Below are 23,772 nucleotides of genomic sequence, written 5' to 3' on the forward strand. Positions count from 1 at the left end.
TCAATGTCTAGAACATTTATTTGACTGAATCCTTTTTAGTCTGATGTCCTTAAATGCCCCTATCACGTCCTTGTTTCTCAAAGTGTAGATCAAAGGATTCAGCATTGGGGCTATAACACTGTAGAACAAGGCGGCCATTTTGTCTTGGTTTGCTACATGGGTTGATCCAGGCCTCATATACATAAATATGATGGTGCCATAAAACAGGGATACAACTGTAATGTGTGAAGCACAGGTGGAGAAGGCCTTCCTCCGTCCCACTGACGTGCTTATCTTCAGTATGCTGGAAATGATATACCCATATGTGATGAGGATAAGGAAAAATGGACCCATCACCACAAATATAGCAAAGAAGAAAATAACAGTCTTATTCAGAGAAGTATCTGCACAGGCCAACTCCAGGACTGAAGGAACCTCGCAGAAAAAGTGATTAAGTACATTTGGACCACAAAAGGGCAATTGCAATGCCAAGACTGTGTGCACAATAGAGTTCAGTATACCTCCAACCCAGGAACCAGCTGCCATCTTATTACACAAGATAGGATGCATAATATTAGTGTAGTGTAATGGGCAGCATATAGCCACATAGCGGTCATAGGCCATTGCCAACAGGAGGTAGCACTCCGTCCCACCGAGAGATAGATGAATGAACATCTGACTGACACAACCGTTAAATGATAACGTTTTTCTCTCTGACAATAAGTGAATGAGCATTACAGGAACAATGATGGATGTGTGGCAGATGTCCAAAAATGACAAGTGGCTTAAGAAGAAATACATAGGGGTGTGAAGGCGGGAGCTTAATTTACTGATTAGAATGATGGCTATGTTACCAGCCAGCGATGTAATATAACATGGTAAAAATATCACAAACAATATTATCTGAATATTTGGAAAGCTTGTAAGTCCAAGAAGAATGAATTCCTCAACTGTAGTGTAGTTCCACTTCTTCGTGCCAATGCCAGGATTCTGGAGATAAAAGTATACAGTAAAATACCATGGTAGTCACGTTATGTATAAAATTGTCGTGTGTGGATGTGTTTTCTATTAAGGTTCAAGGTGGCTAAAAGCACAAAAGTAGTCACTGATCCACCACCGCTCCCAACACCCTGAAATGCTGCTCAGCCGATCACAGGTTATGGCATGCAAAACTGACCAGATGTCACCCGCATTTTCCGAAAGTTTTCTGTTTGTCCAAACACATAACTTTGAGGGTTCATCCCCCATGACCAGGAAACACTTCAGACTCCAGAATATAATAGGTGGAGGCCCAAGGGAGGTGTAAAAAAATAAAACAATTATACTCATCTTCTATCACCTCTTTTAGGCCTCCTTGCGGCATCCAGCGCTATGACTCGACCCTCTTCTGGTGTCTTCCAGTTTCCTGGGTGATGCTTATGTGTCCAGTATCATTAATGAGGCCTGTGATTGGGCCATAGTAGTCAGATTTGACATGCCGAGGCCCAGAAAAGATGGTGAGTACTCTTTGTTATTATTTTTACAACTTCCCTGGGCCTCACCTCATTCAAACTGGAAATAAAATGAATCTTTAGAGGTTTGGCTATGTCTAGTAATACATTTTACCTATGTATCCCTGTTTTTATTAAGTTTAGTGAATCTACAGCATACTAGATGTACTTCTCTTATAAAGCCTGGTTCACATCTGCATTCGGTATTTTGTTTGGGCAGTCCACTTGGAGACCCCCCTGAACGGAATACTGAACGCATTAAAAATCAGTGAACAATGAAACCACACGGATCCCATACGAACTCCATTATAGTCTATGGGGAACGTTTGCTTTCATTGATCACTTACTTAATGCGTTCGGTATTCCATTCGGGAGGTCCCCAAGCGGACTCACCGAACGGAATACCAAACGCAGATTTGAACAAGGCCTTACTACTGGACAAGTTGCACTTTTTGTTTAATTGTACAGCAGCAAAATATATTTTATATATATGACATGTCTGCTATAGTAAATTCTTGCATTCTCAATGAATTAAAATCTCTGCAAATGTGTCATTTTTCTGCTATTCCACCTTAAATTTGTGAATAACAACTTACACTAGGTTTACACCTGCATTCAGGTTTCCGTTTGTGGGATCTGCTTGGGAACCCCACGAACGGAAACCTAATTTGCTTAAAAAAATGGTTACCTGAAGAAACCCGCAGACCCCAATGCGGAGAGACAAGTTCTGCTTGCAGTACACAGGCACTGTATGGTCAAGCTGAGTGCCCAAGGACTACAGTAAGATGAACATCAATTAAAATTATACATGAATTAAAACAGTACCAGCAGCATATAGGTAAAAACTGAAGTTCTTATATCTGTCAGCACAAACTAGCACCCATGTCCACAATCACACATACATACATGTTAAGTTTTCTTGTATTACTTGTATTGAAGTATATGGACACTCCGCTGATATGACCACAGTAACCATATGGCCTTCATACTCTACAGTTTAAGACTGGGATAACACCAGAGCTTGGCTTCTGTCTGGGCATTCTAACTCCAATCCTGTAAGCAGGACTTTTCTATTCGCATTTTTCAGGAGGGTCTGCAGGTAACTACTTTTTAAGCAGATTGGGTTTCCGTTTTTTGGGTCCCTAAGCAGACCTGAGGAACGGAAACTTGAGAGCAGGTGTGAAGCTAGAGTAACTTTCAAGTGCAATAAACTGAAAAATCTGAATTAGAAATATCTGCTCACAATCACACAGACAACACACTTTTACAGATACATAGTAACCTATTACATTTGTGCTCACCTCCCTTTTTATACTGTCCATACGTAAGATTGCCATATAATAAATATACATTTATTTAGACGTATTTTCTCAGTACTTCTCTTTGAAAGCTTTCTCCATTCTTGGATTTAAGTCAAGGTGCCAGGTTAGAGGATGATCATGAAAGTCCGTAGAAGTCTTTCTCAGCTATGTTTTGAGCCAGAATTTATATGACTTTTAGGCTCCCCAATGAGCACTTTGTGAGCTGCAGCTACACTTTCAGTTTACATAAGGGATTATGTCCCTGAATGCAAATAGGAAAGCCAAATGTTTTAAGTAAGACATTTTCATGTCTGCAACTTGGATAAAAAGTTTTTATGGTGAACACTTGTGAGTACTCTACTGTATAGTGTCAAATTTTTATGCAGGATGTGAAATATCTGGAATAACATGCATTTCTAGATTTTGTCCTTAGGGACTACCAGACCTTAACACTTACGCTATTATATGGGAATTTTTAAGTAAAAACATGTCCTTCCTATTCTAAACTAGAAGGAGATTCGTAAAGCAAACATTTAATAGCTGAAAAGTGGCGCTGTCATCTTCCCGGACATTTCTGTTTTGGCAAATACTTACATTTCCTATGTGAAAACCCACTTTTGGGGACTTGTAAGTGCAACAGACTTGCGAAAAGTGAAAAGTGAAGAAGTGGCTTTAAAAAAAAGCAACCAAAAATTACCCCTTTATAGGTGCAGAATGCTGCACCACCGTGGTGTTCCTATTGGAAGATACAATGGTGTTTTTCTATTTTATTTTATTATTCATAAAACAACAGTGTGGCAGTGACAAGTATCAACTACAGAATGTGAAGAAACATTTGTGGCACACAATCAGTGTGTGTAAGAAATAGACCTGGGACATCTACATTTAAAAAAAAAGAAATTTACCAGAGACTCCAATGATTATTCCACAAACACAATTTATGTTTAAAAAGTAAACAAGCAATATTTCAGTCCTAGAACCATTTTGAAACAGAAACAGATGCCAAACACTGGAAGGCATAGAGTTTCATTCTCATCCTCTGAATTTAATTCAGATCAATCGGCTACATCATTTAGTGAAGACTCACATTCTAGTGGACCCTCATCATCTACCATGCGGGAAAAACAAAGATCTAATTGGGAAAGGAAAAGGTCAACGCCAAAAAACGGATCCGAAGAGCAGGGAGAAAACACAAGGTCGCATCAGCGGTATCAAACCCGCTCGAATCGGAACCATCTATAAATTATCGGAATGCCAAGAACAATATTGTTAACCTGTCTTCGTATGAACTGTCTGAAAAAGAGTGTCAAGTCCTTACAAAAGGCTTGGGTTTTGTACCGAGCCAAAATTTAAATTTTTTCAATACAATCTTGGATATTAATAGATTTGTCAGATTGGTTACTGTAAAAAGACACTTTTTTGAGAGCAATAGGAATATGGACAATGACACTGATGTTCCCAAGGAAGATAGGTGTGAACTGGATGAGGATGTTAATTTATTTTCACAATTGATGTTTAATGAACAAGTAGCCTTACTTGATTTGGGTCAGCTACAGGAGGATAATGAGCCATTCAACGTTAATCTATACATCACGTTGGGGTGGATGGCTCTAATCCTTCCTTTTATCCCTTGGGGTCCCGGGCTCCCACCTATGTACTCTTTCAATAGGCCATGGAGCGGGACTTCGGGACCCTGAGGGATAGTATCAATGCAAAGTATTATAAGAACAATTTCTCGAAAGGAGAATGGGATGCATTAACTACTTTGTGTAAACAGAAAAACATTATAATAAAAAAAGCTGATAAGGATGGGAAAATAGTCCTAATGGACGGTGTAGATTATAGACGGGCTTGTTAAGACATCTTGGAGGATGGAACAACTTATAAACAACTAGAAGGCAATCCAACAATAATTTTTCTTAAAATATTAACAGACTTAGTCCAAAAGGGAATAAAAGCAGGGATTTTTTTGAAAAAACAATCTAAATTTTTGATACCTCAATCCCCAATCATAGCCATATTCCATGGACTTCCAAAAACACATAAAAACTTACCTTTTCCCCCTCTTCGTCCGATAGTTACGGGAATAGGTTCTTTTAATGAGAACCTATGTTCATGGTTAGACGAACTTTTACAACCTTTAGTTACCCATATCCCGGGTTATATCCGAGATACTAAAATGTTGCTAAATATGATCCAAGATATTAATTGGAAGACGGATTTCTCCTGGATAACGTGTGATATACAAGCCTTGTATTCCAACATCCCGCATTCGGTGGCGTTACAGGCGTTAACATTCCATTTAAACAAATACAGCAAATTTTCGGACATATTATGTGAATACATACTAGAGGTAACAGACTATTTATTGTCTCATAACTTTTTTCAGTTTGATAAAAAATATTACTTGCAGATTAAAGGGGCCCCGATGGGGGCACCCTTCTCACCATCGCTGGCCAATTTGGTCTTAACGTGGTGGGAGGAATTGTATGTGTTTTCCTCCAATAATCCTTTTTTGGGGAGTTTACTCTGGTACTACATAGATGACGTGCTTATCATCTGGCGTGGTTCTGCAGTGCCCGTACCAGAGTTTATTGCATTTTTAAACTCCAATCCCATGAAACTAAATTCACCTTTCTACAAAATCCAACCAATGTGTCCTTCTTGGACGTTTCATTGGTGGGGGATGTTCAACAGGGCAAAATTCATACTAGCCTGTTTAGAAAAAATACGGCCGGCAATACTCTCCTTTTGGCAAATAGCCATCACCCACACCACACTTTAAAATATATCCCATTAGGAGAATTGATCAGAACCCGGAGAGCTTGCTCTCTGGATACTGTTTACAAAGAACAACAAGAGATCACATTAAACCGGTTACGGACACAGGGATATCCAGAATGGACATTAACAAGAGCAATAAAAATCGTTGATAATATGTCCAGGGAATCACTTTTAAGAGATCGAAAAAAAGAAAGATAAACCAGGGAAATGTAAAAAGTCCAATAATAAAAACATCACATTCTCTACTCCCTTCAGTAAACAATTTTCAGAGATCAAGAAGATTTTTTATAAAAATCTTCCAATTTTACAACAAGATCCTATTACAAATCAAATTTTACAAAATAACATTCGGGTAGTTGCAAGAAGGGGAAAAACATTGGGTGACAGATTGTCACCTAGCGTATTTATGAGTGATAATGTGACTTCTGATACATGACTTGATACTAAGGGCTTTTACTGTTGTGGTAAATTGCGTTGCGGAATGTGCCGATATGCTAAAAAAATTAAGAAATTCTATAGCTCTGACAATCAAAAAAGTTTTTATATTAATAAACTTTTAAACTGCAGTAGCCACCATGTAGTGTACATAGTAGAGTGTGGGGCATGTAAATTGATATATGTTGGGTGCACGATTCGTAAACTTAAAGTCAGGATTTCTGAACATATCACAGACAGTTCAAGGGGTACGGGCAATATATCTAACCTCTCAAGACATTTTTTTACACAATATAATGGCAATACATGTGATTTGAAGGTATATGCTATAGAACAAGTACCAAAACCTGCTAGAAACGGGGATTGGAGAAAAAAAATTACTGCTTAGAGAAGCATATTGGATCTTGGAACTGGGTGCAAGGCAACCGTCAGGATTAAATATCAGGTCGGACCTAGCCTATATATACTGTACTAACAACTAAGGGTTAATGAGTAGAGATGAGCGAACACTAAAATGTTCGAGGTTCGAAATTCGATTCGAACAGCCGCTCAATGTTCGTGTGTTCGAATGGGTTTCGAACCCCATTATAGTCTATGGGGAACAGATACTCGTTAAGGGGGAAACCCAAATCCGTGTCTGGAGGGTCACCAAGTCCACTATGACACCCCAGGAAATGATGCCAACACCTCTGGAATGACACTGGGACAGCAGGGGAAGCATGTCTGGGGGCATCTAACACACCAAAGACCCTCTATTACCCCAACATCACAGCCTAACAACTACACACTTTACACACTCAATACCACATCTCTGACAGTAGGAAAACACCTTGAAACATGTGTATTTGGCACTTGCAGTGAGGAGAGCTTGTCACCAGCAGTGAATTTGGCCCTTGTAGTAAGTTGAGGTTGGCACCAACATTTGTTTTGAAAATCAGGGTGGATTGAGCCTCTAACCAGCAGAGTTTGGGCAAATTCATGGTGGAGGGAGCCTCTAAACACCCCAGTTTGGGCAAATTCATGGTGGAGGGAGCCTCTAAAAACCCCAGTTTGGACCAATTCATGGTGGAGGGAGCCTCTAACCAGCCCAGTTTGGACCAATTAATGGTGGAGGGAGCCTCTAAACAGCCAAGTTTTGGGAAATTCATGGTGGAGGGAGCCTCTAAACAGCCCAGTTTGGACCAATTCATGGTGGAGGGAGCCTCTAAAAAACCCAGTTTGGACCAATTCATGGTGGAGGGAGCCTCTAAACAGCCCAGTTTGGGCAAATTCATGGTGGAGGGAGCCTCTAACCAGCCCAGTTTGGACCAATTAATGGTGGAGGGAGCCTCTAACCAGCCCAGTTTGGACCAATTAATGGTGGAGGGAGCCTCTAACCAGCCCAGTTTGGACCAATTAATGGTGGAGGGAGCCTCTAACCACCCCAGTTTGGACCAATTCATGGTGGAGGGAGCCTCTAAACAGCCAAGTTTGGACCAATTCATGGTGGAGGGAGCCTCTAAAAACCCCAGTTTGGACCAATTCATGGTGGAGGGAGCCTCTAACCAGCCCAGTTTGGGCAAATTCATGGTGGAGGGAGCCTCTAAACAGCCCAGTTTGGGCAAATTCATGGTGGAGGGAGCCTCTAACCAGCCCAGTTTGGACCAATTAATGGTGGAGGGAGCCGCTAAACAGCCCAGTTTGGGCAAATTCATGGTGGAGGGAGCCTCTAAACAGCCCAGTTTGGACCAATTCATGGTGGAGGGAGCCTCTAAAAAACCCAGTTTGGACCAATTCATGGTGGAGGGAGCCTCTAAACAGCCCAGTTTGGGCAAATTCATGGTGGAGGGAGCCTCTAACCAGCCCAGTTTGGACCAATTAATGGTGGAGGGAGCCTCTAAACAGCCAAGTTTTGGGAAATTCATGGTGGAGGGAGCCTCTAACCAGCCCAGTTTGGACCAATTAATGGTGGAGGGAGCCTCTAAACAGCCCAGTTTGGACCAATTCATGGTGGAGGGAGCCTCTAACCAGCCCAGTTTGGGCAAATTCATGGTGGAGGGAGCCTCTAAACAGCCCAGTTTGGGCAAATTCATGGTGGAGGGAGCCTCTAACCAGCCCAGTTTGGACCAATTAATGGTGGAGGGAGCCGTTAAACAGCACAGTTTGGGCAAATTCATGGTGGAGGGAGCCTCTAAACAGCCCAGTTTGGACCAATTCATGGTGGAGGGAGCCTCTAAAAAACCCAGTTTGGACCAATTCATGGTGGAGGGAGCCTCTAAACAGCCCAGTTTGGGCAAATTCATGGTGGAGGGAGCCTCTAACCAGCCCAGTTTGGACCAATTAATGGTGGAGGGAGCCTCTAAACAGCCAAGTTTTGGGAAATTCATGGTGGAGGGAGCCTCTAACCAGCCCAGTTTGGACCAATTAATGGTGGAGGGAGCCTCTAAACAGCCCAGTTTGGACCAATTCATGGTGGAGGGAGCCTCTAAACAGCCCAGTTTGGGCAAATTCATGGTGGAGGGAGCCTCTAAACAGCCCAGTTTGGACCAATTCATGGTGGAGGGAGCCTCTAAACAGCCCAGTTTGGGCAAATTCATGGTGGAGGGAGCCTCTAAAAAACCCAGTTTGGACCAATTCATGGTGGAGGGAGCCTCTAACCAGCCCAGTTTGGACCAATTAATGGTGGAGGGAGCCTCTAACCAGCCCAGTTTGGACCAATTAATGGTGGAGGGAGCCTCTAACCAGCCCAGTTTGGACCAATTAATGGTGGAGGGAGCCTCTAACCACCCCAGTTTGGACCAATTCATGGTGGAGGGAGCCTCTAAACAGCCAAGTTTGGACCAATTCATGGTGGAGGGAGCCTCTAAAAACCCCAGTTTGGACCAATTCATGGTGGAGGGAGCCTCTAACCAGCCCAGTTTGGGCAAATTCATGGTGGAGGGAGCCTCTAAACAGCCCAGTTTGGGCAAATTCATGGTGGAGGGAGCCTCTAACCAGCCCAGTTTGGACCAATTAATGGTGGAGGGAGCCGCTAAACAGCCCAGTTTGGGCAAATTCATGGTGGAGGGAGCCTCTAAACAGCCCAGTTTGGACCAATTCATGGTGGAGGGAGCCTCTAAAAAACCCAGTTTGGACCAATTCATGGTGGAGGGAGCCTCTAAACAGCCCAGTTTGGGCAAATTCATGGTGGAGGGAGCCTCTAACCAGCCCAGTTTGGACCAATTAATGGTGGAGGGAGCCTCTAAACAGCCAAGTTTTGGGAAATTCATGGTGGAGGGAGCCTCTAACCAGCCCAGTTTGGACCAATTAATGGTGGAGGGAGCCTCTAAACAGCCCAGTTTGGACCAATTCATGGTGGAGGGAGCCTCTAAACAGCCCAGTTTGGGCAAATTCATGGTGGAGGGAGCCTCTAAAAAACCCAGTTTGGACCAATTCATGGTGGAGGGAGCCTCTAACCAGCCCAGTTTGGGCAAATTCATGGTGGAGGGAGCCTCTAAACAGCCCAGTTTGGGCAAATTCATGGTGGAGGGAGCCTCTAACCAGCCCAGTTTGGACCAATTAATGGTGGAGGGAGCCGCTAAACAGCACAGTTTGGGCAAATTCATGGTGGAGGGAGCCTCTAAACAGCCCAGTTTGGACCAATTCATGGTGGAGGGAGCCTCTAAAAAACCCAGTTTGGACCAATTCATGGTGGAGGGAGCCTCTAAACAGCCCAGTTTGGGCAAATTCATGGTGGAGGGAGCCTCTAACCAGCCCAGTTTGGACCAATTAATGGTGGAGGGAGCCTCTAAACAGCCAAGTTTTGGGAAATTCATGGTGGAGGGAGCCTCTAACCAGCCCAGTTTGGACCAATTAATGGTGGAGGGAGCCTCTAAACAGCCCAGTTTGGACCAATTCATGGTGGAGGGAGCCTCTAAACAGCCCAGTTTGGGCAAATTCATGGTGGAGGGAGCCTCTAAACAGCCCAGTTTGGACCAATTCATGGTGGAGGGAGCCTCTAAACAGCCCAGTTTGGGCAAATTCATGGTGGAGGGAGCCTCTAAAAAACCCAGTTTGGACCAATTCATGGTGGAGGGAGCCTCTAACCAGCCCAGTTTGGACCAATTAATGGTGGAGGGAGCCTCTAAACTGCCAAGTTTGGACCAATTCATGGTGGAGGGAGCCTCTAAAAACCCCAGTTTGGACCAATTCATGGTGGAGGGAGCCTCTAACCAGCCCAGTTTGGGCAAATTCATGGTGGAGGGAGCCTCTAACCAGCAGAGTTGTGGGAAAGCAGGGTGGAGGGAGCCTCTAACCAGCAGAGTTGGTGGAAATCAGGGTGGAGGGAGCCTCTAACCAGCAGAGTTGGGGGAAATCATGTTGGAGGGAGCCTAGTATTAGCAGAATTGTGCAACGCTTATGGTGGATGAGTATGAGGATGCGGAGGAATTGGAGAGGTTGAGTACAGACATGGAGTTTCATGTTGGGGTGCTTTACACAGGTGGGCACAAAAATGAAGGCTCTATCCAGTGGTGGTTCATTTTTATCAAAGTGAGCCGGTCGGCACTCTCAGCTGACAGACGGGTGCGCTTGTCAGTGATGATGCCACCGGCTGCACTGAACACCCTCTCAGATAGGACGCTGGCGGCAGGACAGGACAGCACCTCCAAGGCATATAGGGCAAGTTCAAGCCACAGGTCCAACTTCGACACCCAATACGTGTAGGGCGCAGAGGGGTCGGAGAGGACAGGGCTGTGGTCGGAAAGGTATTCCCGCAACATGCGCCTATACTTCTCACGCCTGGTGACACTAGGACCCTCCGTGGCGGCACTTTGGCGAGGGGGTGCCATCAAGGTGTCCCAGACCTTAGACAGTGTGCCCCTCGTTTGTGTGGACCGGTGAGAACTTGGTTGCCTACTGGAGGAACTGCCCTCCCTGCCGCCAACGTCACATGCTGGAAACATCTCCATCATATTCTGCACCAATTGCCTGTGGCAAGCATTGATGCGATTGGCCCTCCCCTCTACCGGAATAAAAGACGAGATGTTGTTTTTATACCGGGGGTCAAGGATAGCAAAGATCCAGTACTGGTTGTCCTCCATGATTTTGACAATACGCTTGTCGGTTGTAAAGCACCCCAACATGAACTCAGCCATGTCTGCCACAGTGTTAGTTGGCATGACTCCTCTGGCCCCACCGGAAAGTTCAATCTCCATTTCCTCCTCATCCTCCATGTCTACCCATCCGCGCTGCAACAATGGGACGATTCGAAGTTGCCCGGAAGCCTCCTGTATCACCATCACATCATCGGACAACTCTTCTTCCTCCTCCTCCTCCTCCTCCTCCTCCTCCTCCATTAAACGCAGTGAAGTGGACAGATGTGTGGACCTACTCTCCAGCTGTGACGGATCGGATGCTATCCCTAACTCCTCTGTGTGATCTGAGTTATCCCTGATGTCAATCAGGGATTCTCTCAGAACACACAAGAGCGGGATTGTAAGGCTCACCATCGCATCCTCAGAGCTCACCCTCCTTGTGGACTCCTCAAAGACCCGTAGGATGTCACAAAGGTCTCTCATCCATGGCCACTCATGGATGTGAAACTGAGGCAGCTGACTTTGTGGCACCCTAGGGTTTTGTAGCTGGTATTCCATCAAAGGTCTCTGCTGCTCAACCACTCTATTCAACATCTGAAACGTTGAGTTCCAGCGTGTGGGGACGTCGCACAAAAGCCGGTGTTGTGGCACATGCAGGCGTTGCTGGAGAGATTTTAAGCTAGCAGCGGCTACTGTCGACTTGCGAAAGTGGGCGCACATGCGCCGCACTTTCACCAGTAGCTCTGGAACATTGGGGTAGCTCTTTAGGAAACGTTGCACCACTAGGTTGAAGACGTGGGCCAGGCATGGAACATGTTGGAGTCCGGCAAGCTCCAGAGCTGCTACCAGGTTCCGGCCGTTATCACAAACGACCATGCCTGGGCCCAGGTGCAGCGGCTCAAACCATATTGCCGTCTCATCGAGGAGGGCATCCCTCACCTCAGAGGCAGTGTGCTGTCTGTCCCCCAAGCTGATCAGCTTCAGCACAGCCTGCTGACGTCTACCAACGCCAGTGCTGCAACGTTTCCAACTCATAGCTGGGGTCAATCTAACAGCGGAGGAGGAGGCGGTGGCGGAGGAGGAGGCGGTGGCGGAGGAGGAGGCGGTAGAGGAGGAGGAGGAGGGGGGTGTTCTTCTCGTGTCCCTGCCAGGAATGTTAGGCGGGGAGACGAGGTACACCGGGCCAGTTTGGGAAGCAGTCCCAGCCTCAACTACATTCACCCAGTGTGCCGTCAGTGAAATGTAGCGTCCCTGTCCGCATGCACTTGTCCACGCGTCGGTGGTCAAGTGGACCTTTGTGCAAAGCACGGAACTAAGGGCCCGCCTGATGTTGAGTGACACGTGCTGGTGTAAGGCGGGGACGGCACACCGGGAGAAGTAGTGACGGCTAGGGACGGCATAGCGAGGTGCCGCAGTTGCCATCAGGTCCAGGAAGGCGGGAGTTTCAACAAGCCGGAACGCCAACATCTCCTGGGCCAGCAGTTTAGCGATGTTGGCGTTCAAGGCTTGCGCGTGTGGGTGGTTAGCAGTGTATTTCTGCCGCCGCTCCAATGTCTGAGAGATGGTGGGTTGTTGTAAAGAAACGCCTGATGGTGCCTTTGATGGTGCAGGAGAAGGAGATAAGACAGGACCAGGGGAGGATGAGGTAGAAGTCAACAAAGTGGCGGAGGCAGATGAAGTGGTGTCCTGGCTCGTCCTCTGGAGTGCATCGCCAGCACAGTCAGCAGTGGCAGTGGCAGAGGCAGAGGCAGTGGCAGAGGCAGTGGCAGTGGCAGTGGCGTGAACGGCAGGCGGCCTTTGTCCTGCCGTTGCTGCCTGCCACTGATTCCAGTGCTTGGATTCCAAATGACGGCGCATTGAAGTGGTGGACAGGTTGCTCTTCTCAGAGCCCCTAATCAATTTCGAGAGGCAAATTGTGCAGACAACACTATATCTGTCCTCGGCGCATTCCTTGAAAAAACTCCACACCTTTGAGAAACGTGCCCTCGAGGTGGGAGTTTTTCGGGGCTGGGTACGAACTGGAACATCTTGGGAGATTCCGGGTGTGGCCTGGCTTCGCCTAAGCTGCTGACCTCTGCCTCTGCCTCTAGCTACCCTTTTTGGTGCTGCACCTGCCTCAACATCCACACTACTTTCCCCGCTTGACATCCCCCCTGTCCAGGTCGGGTCAGTGTCCTCATCATCCACCACTTCCTCTTCCAACTCCTGTCTCATCTCCTCCTCCCGCACAATGCGCCGGTCAACTGGATGCCCTGACGGCAACTGCGTCACATCATCGTCGATGAGGGTGGGTTGCTGGTCATCCACCACCAAATCGAACGGAGATGGAGGAGACTCTAGTGTTTGAGCATCTGGACACAGATGCTCCTCTGTTAGGTTCGTGGAATCGTGACGTGGAGAGGCAGGTTGAGGGACAATGAAAGGAGCGGAGAACAGCTCTGGGGAGCAGGGACAGTTTGGGTTATTGTTCTGTAAAGCTTCGGAATTTTGGGAGGAAGGAAGACAAGACTGTTGGGTAATAGGAGGAGAGGAGGCAGAGTCTGACTGGCTGCTGGACAATGTGCTGTAAGCGTTCTCTGACAGCCATTGCAAGACCTGTTCCTGGTTCTCGGGCCTACTAAGGTTTGTACCCTGCAGTTTAGTTAATGTGGCAAGCAACCCTGGCACTGTGGAGTGGCGCAATGCTTGCTGCCCCACAGGAGTAGGCACGGGACGCCCTGTGGCTTCACTGCTACCTTGCTCCCCAGAACCATTCCCCCGACCTCGCCCACGGCCTCGTCCACGTCCCTTTCCGGGAGCCTTGCGCATTTTGAATTCCTAGTTAGAAATTGGCACTGTATACCAGTAGTAAAAATTGTGGGTGCACGTAACCCCAATATATTCTTTGAATTACCAGTCAGAAACTGGCACTATATGGCAGTAGCAAGAAATGAGGGTATTTGTATTCCCAATATATTCTTTGAATTCCCAGTCAGACACTGGCACTATATGGCAGTAGCAAGAAATGAGGGTATTTGTATTCCCAATATATTCTTTGAATTCCCAGTCAGACAATGGCACTGTATACCAGTAGTAAAAATTGTGGGTGCACGTAACCACAATATATTCTTTGAATTACCAGTCAGAAACTGGCACTATATGGCAGTAGCAAGAAATGAGGGTATTTGTATTCCCAATATATTCTTTGAATTCCCAGTCAGACAATGGCACTGTATACCAGTAGTAAAAATTGTGGGTGCACGTAACCACAATATATTCTTTGAATTACCAGTCAGAAACTGGCACTATATGGCAGTAGCAAGAAATGAGGGTATTTGTATTCCCAATATATTCTTTGAATTCCCAGTCAGACAATGGCACTGTATACCAGTAGTAAAAATTGTGGGTGCACATAACCCCAATATATTCTTTGAATTCCCAGTCAGACACTGGCACTATATGGCAGTAGCAAGAAATGAGGGTATTTGTATTCCCAATATATTCTTTGAATTCCCAGTCAGACAATGGCACTGTATACCAGTAGTAAAAATTGTGGGTGCACGTAATCCCAATATATTCTTTGAATTACCAGTCAGAAACTGGCACTATATGGCAGTAGCAAGAAATGAGGGTATTTATAACCCCAATATATTCTTTGAATTCCCAGTCAGACAATGGCACTGTATACCAGTAGTAAAAATTGTGGGTGCACGTAACCCCAATATATTCTTTGAATTCCCAGTCAGACACTGGCACTATATGGCAGTAGCAAGAAATGAGGGTATTTGTATTCCCAATATACTCTTTGAATTCCCAGTCAGACAATGGCACTGTATACCAGTAGTAAAAATTGTGGGTGCACGTAACCCCAATATATTCTTTGAATTACCAGTCAGAAACTGGCACTATATGGCAGTAGCAAGAAATGAGGGTATTTATAACCCCAATATATTCTTTGAATTCCCAGTCAGACAATGGCACTGTATACCAGTAGTAAAAATTGTGGGTGCACGTAACCCCAATATATTCTTTGAATTCCCAGTCAGACACTGGCACTATATGGCAGTAGCAAGAAATGAGGGTATTTGTATTCCCAATATATTCTTTGAATTCCCAGTCAGACAATGGCACTGTATACCAGTAGTAAAAATTGTGGGTGCACGTAACCCCAATATATTCTTTGAATTACCAGTCAGAAACTGGCACTATATGGCAGTAGCAAGAAATGAGGGTATTTATAACCCCAATATATTCTTTGAATTCCCAGTCAGACAATGGCACTGTATACCAGTAGTAAAAATTGTGGGTGCACGTAACCCCAATATATTCTTTGAATTCCCAGTCAGACACTGGCACTATATGGCAGTAGCAAGAAATGAGGGTATTTGTATTCCCAATATATTCTTTGAATTCCCAGTCAGACAATGGCACTGTATACCAGTAGTAAAAATTGTGGGTGCACGTAACCACAATATATTCTTTGAATTACCAGTCAGAAACTGGCACTATATGGCAGTAGCAAGAAATGAGGGTATTTGTATTCCCAATATATTCTTTGAATTCCCAGTCAGACAATGGCACTGTATACCAGTAGTAAAAATTGTGGGTGCACGTAACCCCAATATATTCTTTGAATTCCCAGTCAGACACTGGCACTATATGGCAGTAGCAAGAAATGAGGGTATTTGTATTCCCAATATATTCTTTGAATTCCCAGTCAGACAATGGCACTGTATACCAGTAGTAAAAATTGTGGGTGCACGTAACCCCAATATATTCTTTGAATTACCAGTCAGAAACTGGCACTATATGGCAGTAGCAAGAAATGAGGGTATTTATAACCCCAATATATTCTTTGAATTCCCAGTCAGACAATGGCACTGTATACCAGTAGTAAAAATTGTGGGTGCACGTAACCCCAATATATTCTTTGAATTACCAGTCAGAAACTGGCACTATATGGCAGTAGCAAGAAATGAGGGTATTTATAACCCCAATATATTCTTTGAATTCCCAGTCAGACAATGGCACTGTATACCAGTAGTAAAAATTGTGGGTGCACGTAACCCCAATATATTCTTTGAATTACCAGTCAGACACTGGCACTATATGGCAGTAGCAAGAAATGAGGGTATTTGTATTCCCAATATATTCTTTGAATTCCCAGTCAGACAATGGCACTGTATACCAGTAGTAAAAATTGTGGGTGCACGTAACCCCAATATATTCTTTGAATTACCAGTCAGACACTGGCACTATATGGCAGTAGCAAGAAATGAGGGTATTTGTATTCCCAATATATTCTTTGAATTCCCAGTCAGACAATGGCACTGTATACCAGTAGTAAAAATTGTGGGTGCACGTAACCCCAATATATTCTTTGAATTCCCAGTCAGACACTGGCACTATATGGCAGTAGCAAGAAATGAGGGTATTTGTATTCCCAATATATTCTTTGAATTCCCAGTCAGACAATGGCACTGTATACCAGTAGTAAAAATTGTGGGTGCACGTAACCCCAATATATTCTTTGAATTACCAGTCAGACACTGGCACTATATGGCAGTAGCAAGAAATGAGGGTATTTGTATTCCCAATATATTCTTTGAATTCCCAGTCAGACAATGGCACTGTATACCAGTAGTAAAAATTGTGGGTGTATATAGCCCCAATTCTATTGCTAGGGGACTTGCAGGGTATTTCTGGGGTGAAGGTGGGGGGGCACACCGTTGGAACGGGTATCGGGGTATATATCGGGTATACGGGAATACACTGACAGTGTATTCCATTCAGGATCCTGGGAAAGCTGGGTTGCGGCGATTGAGCCCGTCAGTGCCACGTTACACTGACAAGCTTCTCCCTGGAATTTAGCTCTTACAAGAGCTGTTGTGGTTGTCTTCTCCTTCCTATCCTAGCCTGTCCCTGCCTACCCAGAATCTAAGCCCTAGCTAGCTGGACGGAAAACTCCGTCCTCGGTGAATTGCAAGCTCAGAATGACGCGAAGCTGGGCGGCGCTGTTCTTTTAAATTAGAGGTCACATGTTTTCGGCAGCCAATGGGTTTTGCCTACTTTTTTCAACGTCACCGGTGTCGTAGTTCCTGTCCCACCTACCCTGCGCTGTTATTGGAGCAAAAAAGGCGCCAGGGAAGGTGGGAGGGGAATCGAGTAATGGCGCACTTTACCACGCGGTGTTCGATTCGATTCGAACATGCCGAACAGCCTAATATCCGATCGAACATGAGTTCGATAGAACACTGTTTGGGGCCACACGGTGGCTCAGTGGTTAGCACTGCAGCCTTGCAGCGCTGGAGTCCTGGTGTTCAAATCCCGCCAAGGGCAAAAAACCATCTGCAAGGAGTTTGTATGTTCTCCCCGTGTTTGCATGGATTTCCATCCCATATTCCAAAAAAGACATACTGATAGGGAAAAATGTACATTGTGAGCTCTATGTGGGGCTCACAATCTACATAAAAAAAAAAAAAAAAAAAAAAGGAACACTGTTCGCTCATCTCTATTAATGAGTACAGTACGGTACCAAATTTATATATTTTGTCTATTGGTTTAGTGAATGTGTCCAATATATTTGCATGGTCATTCTAATCTATTTCCCTGTTTCTGCAGGTTTGTGTCGCATTCTAGATTAAAGAACGTTTTATGATTATTGTGGGGGGGTGATATATGAGGTTGTGTCACGGGGCTCCTTTAGTGTCTTGAGTGACGGTATTTATAGAGCTTGCGTTGTGACACAGGAGATCATATTACACAACATGCCTTTTTATATATGTAGTACCTTGATGAGGATGTTGGGATTGGGAGAATGTCGATATGTCGATAACTTATCCATTCTATTTACCTTTGGTAAGTTTGGTCTGGAACACGATTCTCTTTCTGTGATGCGGACTATATGAGTTAGTGTCACGAGATGCCGTCAAGTGACGGTTGGTCACGTGATTATTCTCAGCGTCCTAGGAGATGGTTATCTATGTGAAGCTGCTTGGTGTTACGTGAGGATTATATCACGTGACCCAAGTTGCTTATGCTAAATGTCTGCAGAGGGACTTTTTTGGATTATAATACGTCCTGTTGGATGAAAAATACGTATGAATATAAATGTTGGGATATTAGATAGTCTGTCTAAGTTAGCCTGTGATAATATGGATATGGTTAATACGCAATATATAAAGATAGCATGAGGTTCTACGCAGGAGACATCCTGGTAATTTTCCCTAAGGGGTTAATGATTTTATGGGAGGGGTTATTTTATTAGGTGTGCTCTATATAAGCTTTGTGTGTCATAATACAAGTATGCCATGAGGAAGGGACATCTCTAGTCCCGAAATGCGTAGCAGCAGTTACAACTATGCACTTACGTTAACTATTGATGGTTGCTGTATGGAGAACTTTTTAATAGATTTCGAATAAAGGTTATATTTTATACATCGACCGATTCGTGCTGGATACTTTCTCTTTGTGAATTACAAGTTGTTCCAGCTGGACAAGTCCACCGGCTTCCGTGCACATTGGTTGGATGAATACTAATGAAAATTCACATAAGGGTGAGCTGAAAAAATCTTTTTATCTACATTTGAGACTGTGAGGTTACCAGTCTTTTCTTAACACTTTCTGTTTTAATGTGTGGTTCCTTTTAAGATTTGCTTGTCTGTCTGTCCCGAGTCTTTATTAGGCCAGTTCCGTCTTTTCCTCACTGCTGGCTATTCATTATTCCTGGTGGTTAAGCTGCTTGAACCTGCACCTGCTTGTTATTTGTTTCTGACCCTCTGGCTTTGTTATCTGACTATGCCCCTGCCTTCAGATTCGGCTCTACGTTTCTCTCTGTTACGACCTCTTCTTGCCTCCTAGACTTCTCTCCGCTGAACCGATTTTGTACCACGCTGATTGCTCAGTGCCAACTGGACTGTTATTAATTCTCCTGCCTGATCCTCTTGTACTGCATCAACCTCTTGTGACTGACCGGACCGACGACCACGTTTATTATTCTGCCATCTAGCCTTGCGGCTGTACCTGCTCTCCAGTAATCTCACACAATTCTGGTAAGTTGTACTGTTTTTCTAGGTCTGCTGTTACCTGTGGTGCACCAAGCTTACTGTACCTTCTCAATAGCTGCTAACTTTGGCTGAAGGAATCTGCCAAGTCCAACTCCACTACTAGGGGCTCTGGTGAATACATCTGGAGGCTGGACTAGACACCACGGAGCCATCAGCAAAAGGGGACGAGGGAACCAATAACTCCTGCAGTTTCTTCTTTGTGCAGTAGTTGTGTAGACTGGTAGACTGGGACATCACTGCACTGGGACATCACTGTGCACATTACCCGTACTATAAAATCACTATGTGTGTTATTCTTGAGTATACGGGAGCTTAAGATGGTCATGGTAGATTGGGGCCCCAGTATAAGTTTGCTTGGGGACCCCATGATTTCTTGTTACCCCCCTGCTGGCATTACTGTACATGAGGAGATCACAGTTTTACACAATTTTGTAGTTACAAATGAATATTTGGGACTGGCATTTCTGTGTTTAAAATTGGGTCATGGTTATTTGTAAAAATGACATTTTCTAGTAAATTGTGATTTATGACTATGATCATGAAATTGTCACATTGGAAATAAACTGAAGATTTACTGTGAAGATGATATATTAATGTAAAAAGTATGTCTTCATAAGTCTGGCAAAGGTGCCTGAGCTGAGTAACTTTGTATCCTCTGGAGATGATCCTTTAATAAGCCATAAGTAATTATATGAGTCTCTCTGAGCATTATTAGCATACGTATGTCTGCCATAAGTGGTTTGGGAATAGCATTATCACCCTGGGAAGAAGTTCATTAAACTTGCTACTTCTACTTTTTGCAACTATTTTATATTGTATAGTGAAAAAGAGTTTTGTAGTCTATTAACACAATAAGTCAGATCTGTCACTTAATACTAGAAAGGGGCTCAAATGGTCACATCTTATTTTTGTTTTATGCATCATTTGGCTATTGTTGTTCTCTCCCCCTCTTTTGTTGTGCTTTTTTTTTAAACTGAATTCATTTAGTCATATATACATGGGTTTTAGTCAGGGCAGGACTCAGAATAAGAATCAGCCATATTTACCGCATACACATAGTATATATCACACTAACTACATATGAAAGGATATACTGTATAGATAGGGATGGATTAAGGCTACTGTGGGCCCTGACCTGTATGAAGAATGTGGGTTGTCCACCAGCCTAAAGTTATAAAATGAGCCGAGACTTACTGCCTGGATGCAGAACCAGAACTAGAACCAAAGTTACTACATAAAAGATAAAGGATCTTTATCAGCTTAACAGTTGTTGAAACAGAAAAGATCGCAGTGTACAGCGTTGTTGTTCATGAATAAATAAAATAAATCTGAAAGCTGGCAGACATTACAGTTTTACTTTAAAGGGAGTCTATCATTGGCTCTAGTGATTTTTAGCTAATCACATCCTTGCATAGCCTTTAGTAAGTGTTACTTACCTCTCCACGATCCTGCCAGGCCTCCTTTCTGATGTCTCTGATGTCACATGAACCCGGCCTGCGTCCCGGGTCATGTGACGTCATTTCATAAGGACACCAGCAGAGAAGACCACGTAGGAGCCGGGGACAGGTAAGAAACAGTAATTTTTTTTATGTTTTTATTCCCCCGAGTATAATAATTGTTTATGGGTGTCCACTATGGGGGATAATACTGTGTGCAGGGGCCAGTAAGGGACATAATACTATGTGCAGGGGCCAGTAAGGGACATAATACTGTGTGCAGGGGCCACTATGGGGGATAATACTGTGTGCAGGGGCCACTATGGGGGATAATACTGTGTGCAGGGGCCAGTAAGGGACATAATACTGTGTGCAGGGGCCAGTAAGGGACATAATACTGTGTGCAGGGGCCAGTAAGGGACATAATACTGTGTGCAGGGGCCACTAAGGGACATACTAATGTGTGCAGGGGACACTAATGGACATAATACTGTGTGCAGGGGCCACTATAGGGGATAATACTGTGTGCAGGGGCCAGTAAGGGACATAATACTGTGTGCAGGGGCCACTAAGGGACATAATACCATGTGCAGGGCTTACTAAGGGACATAATAGTGTGTGCAGGGGCCACTATGTGACATAATACTGTGTGCAGGGCTTACTAAGGGACATAACAGAGTGCGGAGGAGGGGGTCGGTCGAGGTCTTCGACGTCGGTGGGGGGGGGCATGTCAAAAGTTTGCCACGGGGCCTTGCCATTCCTAGTTATGCCACTGGCAGCAGCCTTCTCTGATCTCACCTCCCCGCTTATACATACATCACACAGTACTCAGTGAACTTCTGCTGCTCTGTGCTGGTCAATTAGCATATCAATAAAAGCAGGCTAATTCAAAAACTACTGAACTAATTTACATACAAAAAGTATGTGTGGAATAGCCTTTCTAAAGGCTATGCAAGGATGTGATTAGCTAAAAATCACTAGAGCCAATGATAGACTCCCTTTAATGTCAATATATCCTGCCCATATATGCAGGATAAGAGACACTGTGCAATGCCCATATATGCTCATTAAATCTATGTATACAGATATGAGGAGGGTATTGTAAAATGTCTATATATATATATATATATATATATATATATATATATATATATATATTGAAAAAGAAATGGTACTGTGCAGTGGCCATATATAGATTACGAGCTGTACACATGCATACACAAGCACACACACACACACCTAAACTCAAAAGTACACATTACATATTCTCTACATTTTCTCTGCAGAGGATTTTGGACCTTTGGAGGACCTTTGACCTTTAATGTCCCTGAAGAGCTTCTGCATACATCTATGTCAGGAGCAGACACATATGTATTGCTTGCTTATTGTATAGAGCTAAATCAAACTTAGCATTTTGGCTCTGGGTGGCAGCCTAAACTTTCTATAATTTAATCCACTACTGTGTATATGCTCACTAAACGCATCAATACTGAGCAAATGACATACTATATGTTCACAGATACATTATCTACAAATATTGATATACTGATCATGTAGAAATACACATTATGAAGAATACAAGATCTTGAACCAAAGTACTGCGATGATGTAGACACTAGGAATGATACTGCTTAAGTTCCTTTGGTTAAAGGGAACTTGTCACTAGAGATGAGCGATTCTCTCAGGATGCGTTTTGTTTCAGGTCCAGATGGCTCGGGTCCAAAATTTGTTGTGGTTAGAACAAAACATAGTTAAGAACACTCTCGGGGCTCCTAGGACCCTAGCTATCCAATTTCTTCCTCTAGAGGAAACACAGCCAAAGTTATATCAAAGTGAAAGTGACATTATTATACTCTGGGGTCTCTTTAGACCCAATACTGTAATAGGTGAAGGCTCCGAGGAGGTGTAAAAAAAAAATAAAATTCATAATTTTTTTCCCTTACCTCATTTGGGCCTCCTCGTAGCATCTTGCTCCCCACATAGCGAGCTACAGCCAAAAAGCACTGTGGGAAAATCCGCTGTTGATTTTTTTTTTTCCATAGTGGAAGCACAACACTTTTTTTTTTCTGCAGCATTTTTCACAGAAAGTCCACAGAGTTTTCCTCTGTGGATTTTCTGCTCCTATTATTCCTATATGGAAAATGCCACCGTTCCATGGACGCTGTGTATGGGGACTCTGTACCATCATATACCACCATCAAATTTTGGGCAGCTGAATTTAAACGTGGCTGTACCAGCTTGGTTGACGATGAACGTTTGGGACGGCCAAAAACTGCAACCACTAAAGAAAACATTGCTCAAGTTCACCAAATGGTGCTAGAGAGCCTCTGCTATCTCTCTAACCTTCATTCAATGGTTCATTCGACACATATCAGAAAATGAAGAGGAATTTGAGGAGGTTTTCCATTTTAGATTCTACTCTACTTTTCTGACCTGTGCATCCTGCAGTGGAGATTTCTGCCACGGGCTCATTGATTAGCTTCAGAAACAATGGGACTAAACAAGTGTCCTTGTTAGGATCTAGTGCGATATACAATGGAGAGTTAGTCCTGGGCAACCAAAGTCCCCTGCACACCGAGGAAAAACAGCACCAAGTGTGCAATGCTGTCCAAACCAGAGCAGAACCAGTCCCCAGAGGTCTTTGCCAGAGATCCTGATGGTGGAGATGGACTGGTAAAATTCTGGGACCCAGAACCATGACCGCCTAGAGAGAGTCACATGCACAGTCCACCCCAAATTGCAGTGGAACCAGAAAAAATGAAAACCACTCACCTAGGTGAGTGAAGAAACAGGTGAGTTGAGTGCAGTAACGGATGATTGCCAGAAGATAGCAGAAGAACCACATGGTAGTTGTAAAGACCGGGTCAGTAGAAAAGAGGTCAAGCATTATCCAGGGGTAGTCAGGACGTAGTCAAACAAGCTGGGTCGGTACACAGGAGGTCACGAGGTAACAGAGGGTATAGCAGGAGAGTAATTAGATAAGCCAGGTCAAACACTGGAGGTCACAAGCCACCAAGTCCCAGGTCAAGGAGAGGTAGTCTTCAAGAAAGCCGGGTCATTCACTGGAGGTCATGAGGCATCTAAATCATAGGTCATGAAGAGATGGTCTAGGAGGCAAGCAGGGTCATACATGGAGGCCAAAACAGGAACACAACAGGAATGCAGGGAGAAGCAAAACAGGCAGGAGTAGAAGCACAGGGTTGAGCTGATTCCCAGGAAAACTGAATAACCAGCAGTAGGCTGGAGCC

General features: G+C 44.3%; 1 protein-coding gene across 1 annotated transcript in view; it reads right to left on the bottom strand.

Moving 5' to 3' along the window:
* The window catches only part of LOC142204508 (olfactory receptor 2B8-like), a 43,014-nt gene continuing 19,242 nt past the window's right edge, over positions 1-23,772 (bottom strand). Inside the window, exons 3-4 of the mRNA XM_075275823.1 lie at positions 2,158-2,244; positions 1-969 (exon numbers count right to left, since the gene is read on the bottom strand). Of these exons, the coding sequence (XP_075131924.1) occupies positions 1-969; positions 2,158-2,244 (1,056 nt within the window). The remainder of the gene's footprint in view (positions 970-2,157; positions 2,245-23,772) is intronic.

This window comes from Leptodactylus fuscus, chromosome 5 (assembly GCF_031893055.1).
Source record: "Leptodactylus fuscus isolate aLepFus1 chromosome 5, aLepFus1.hap2, whole genome shotgun sequence".
Classification (NCBI taxonomy): domain Eukaryota; kingdom Metazoa; phylum Chordata; class Amphibia; order Anura; family Leptodactylidae; genus Leptodactylus; species Leptodactylus fuscus.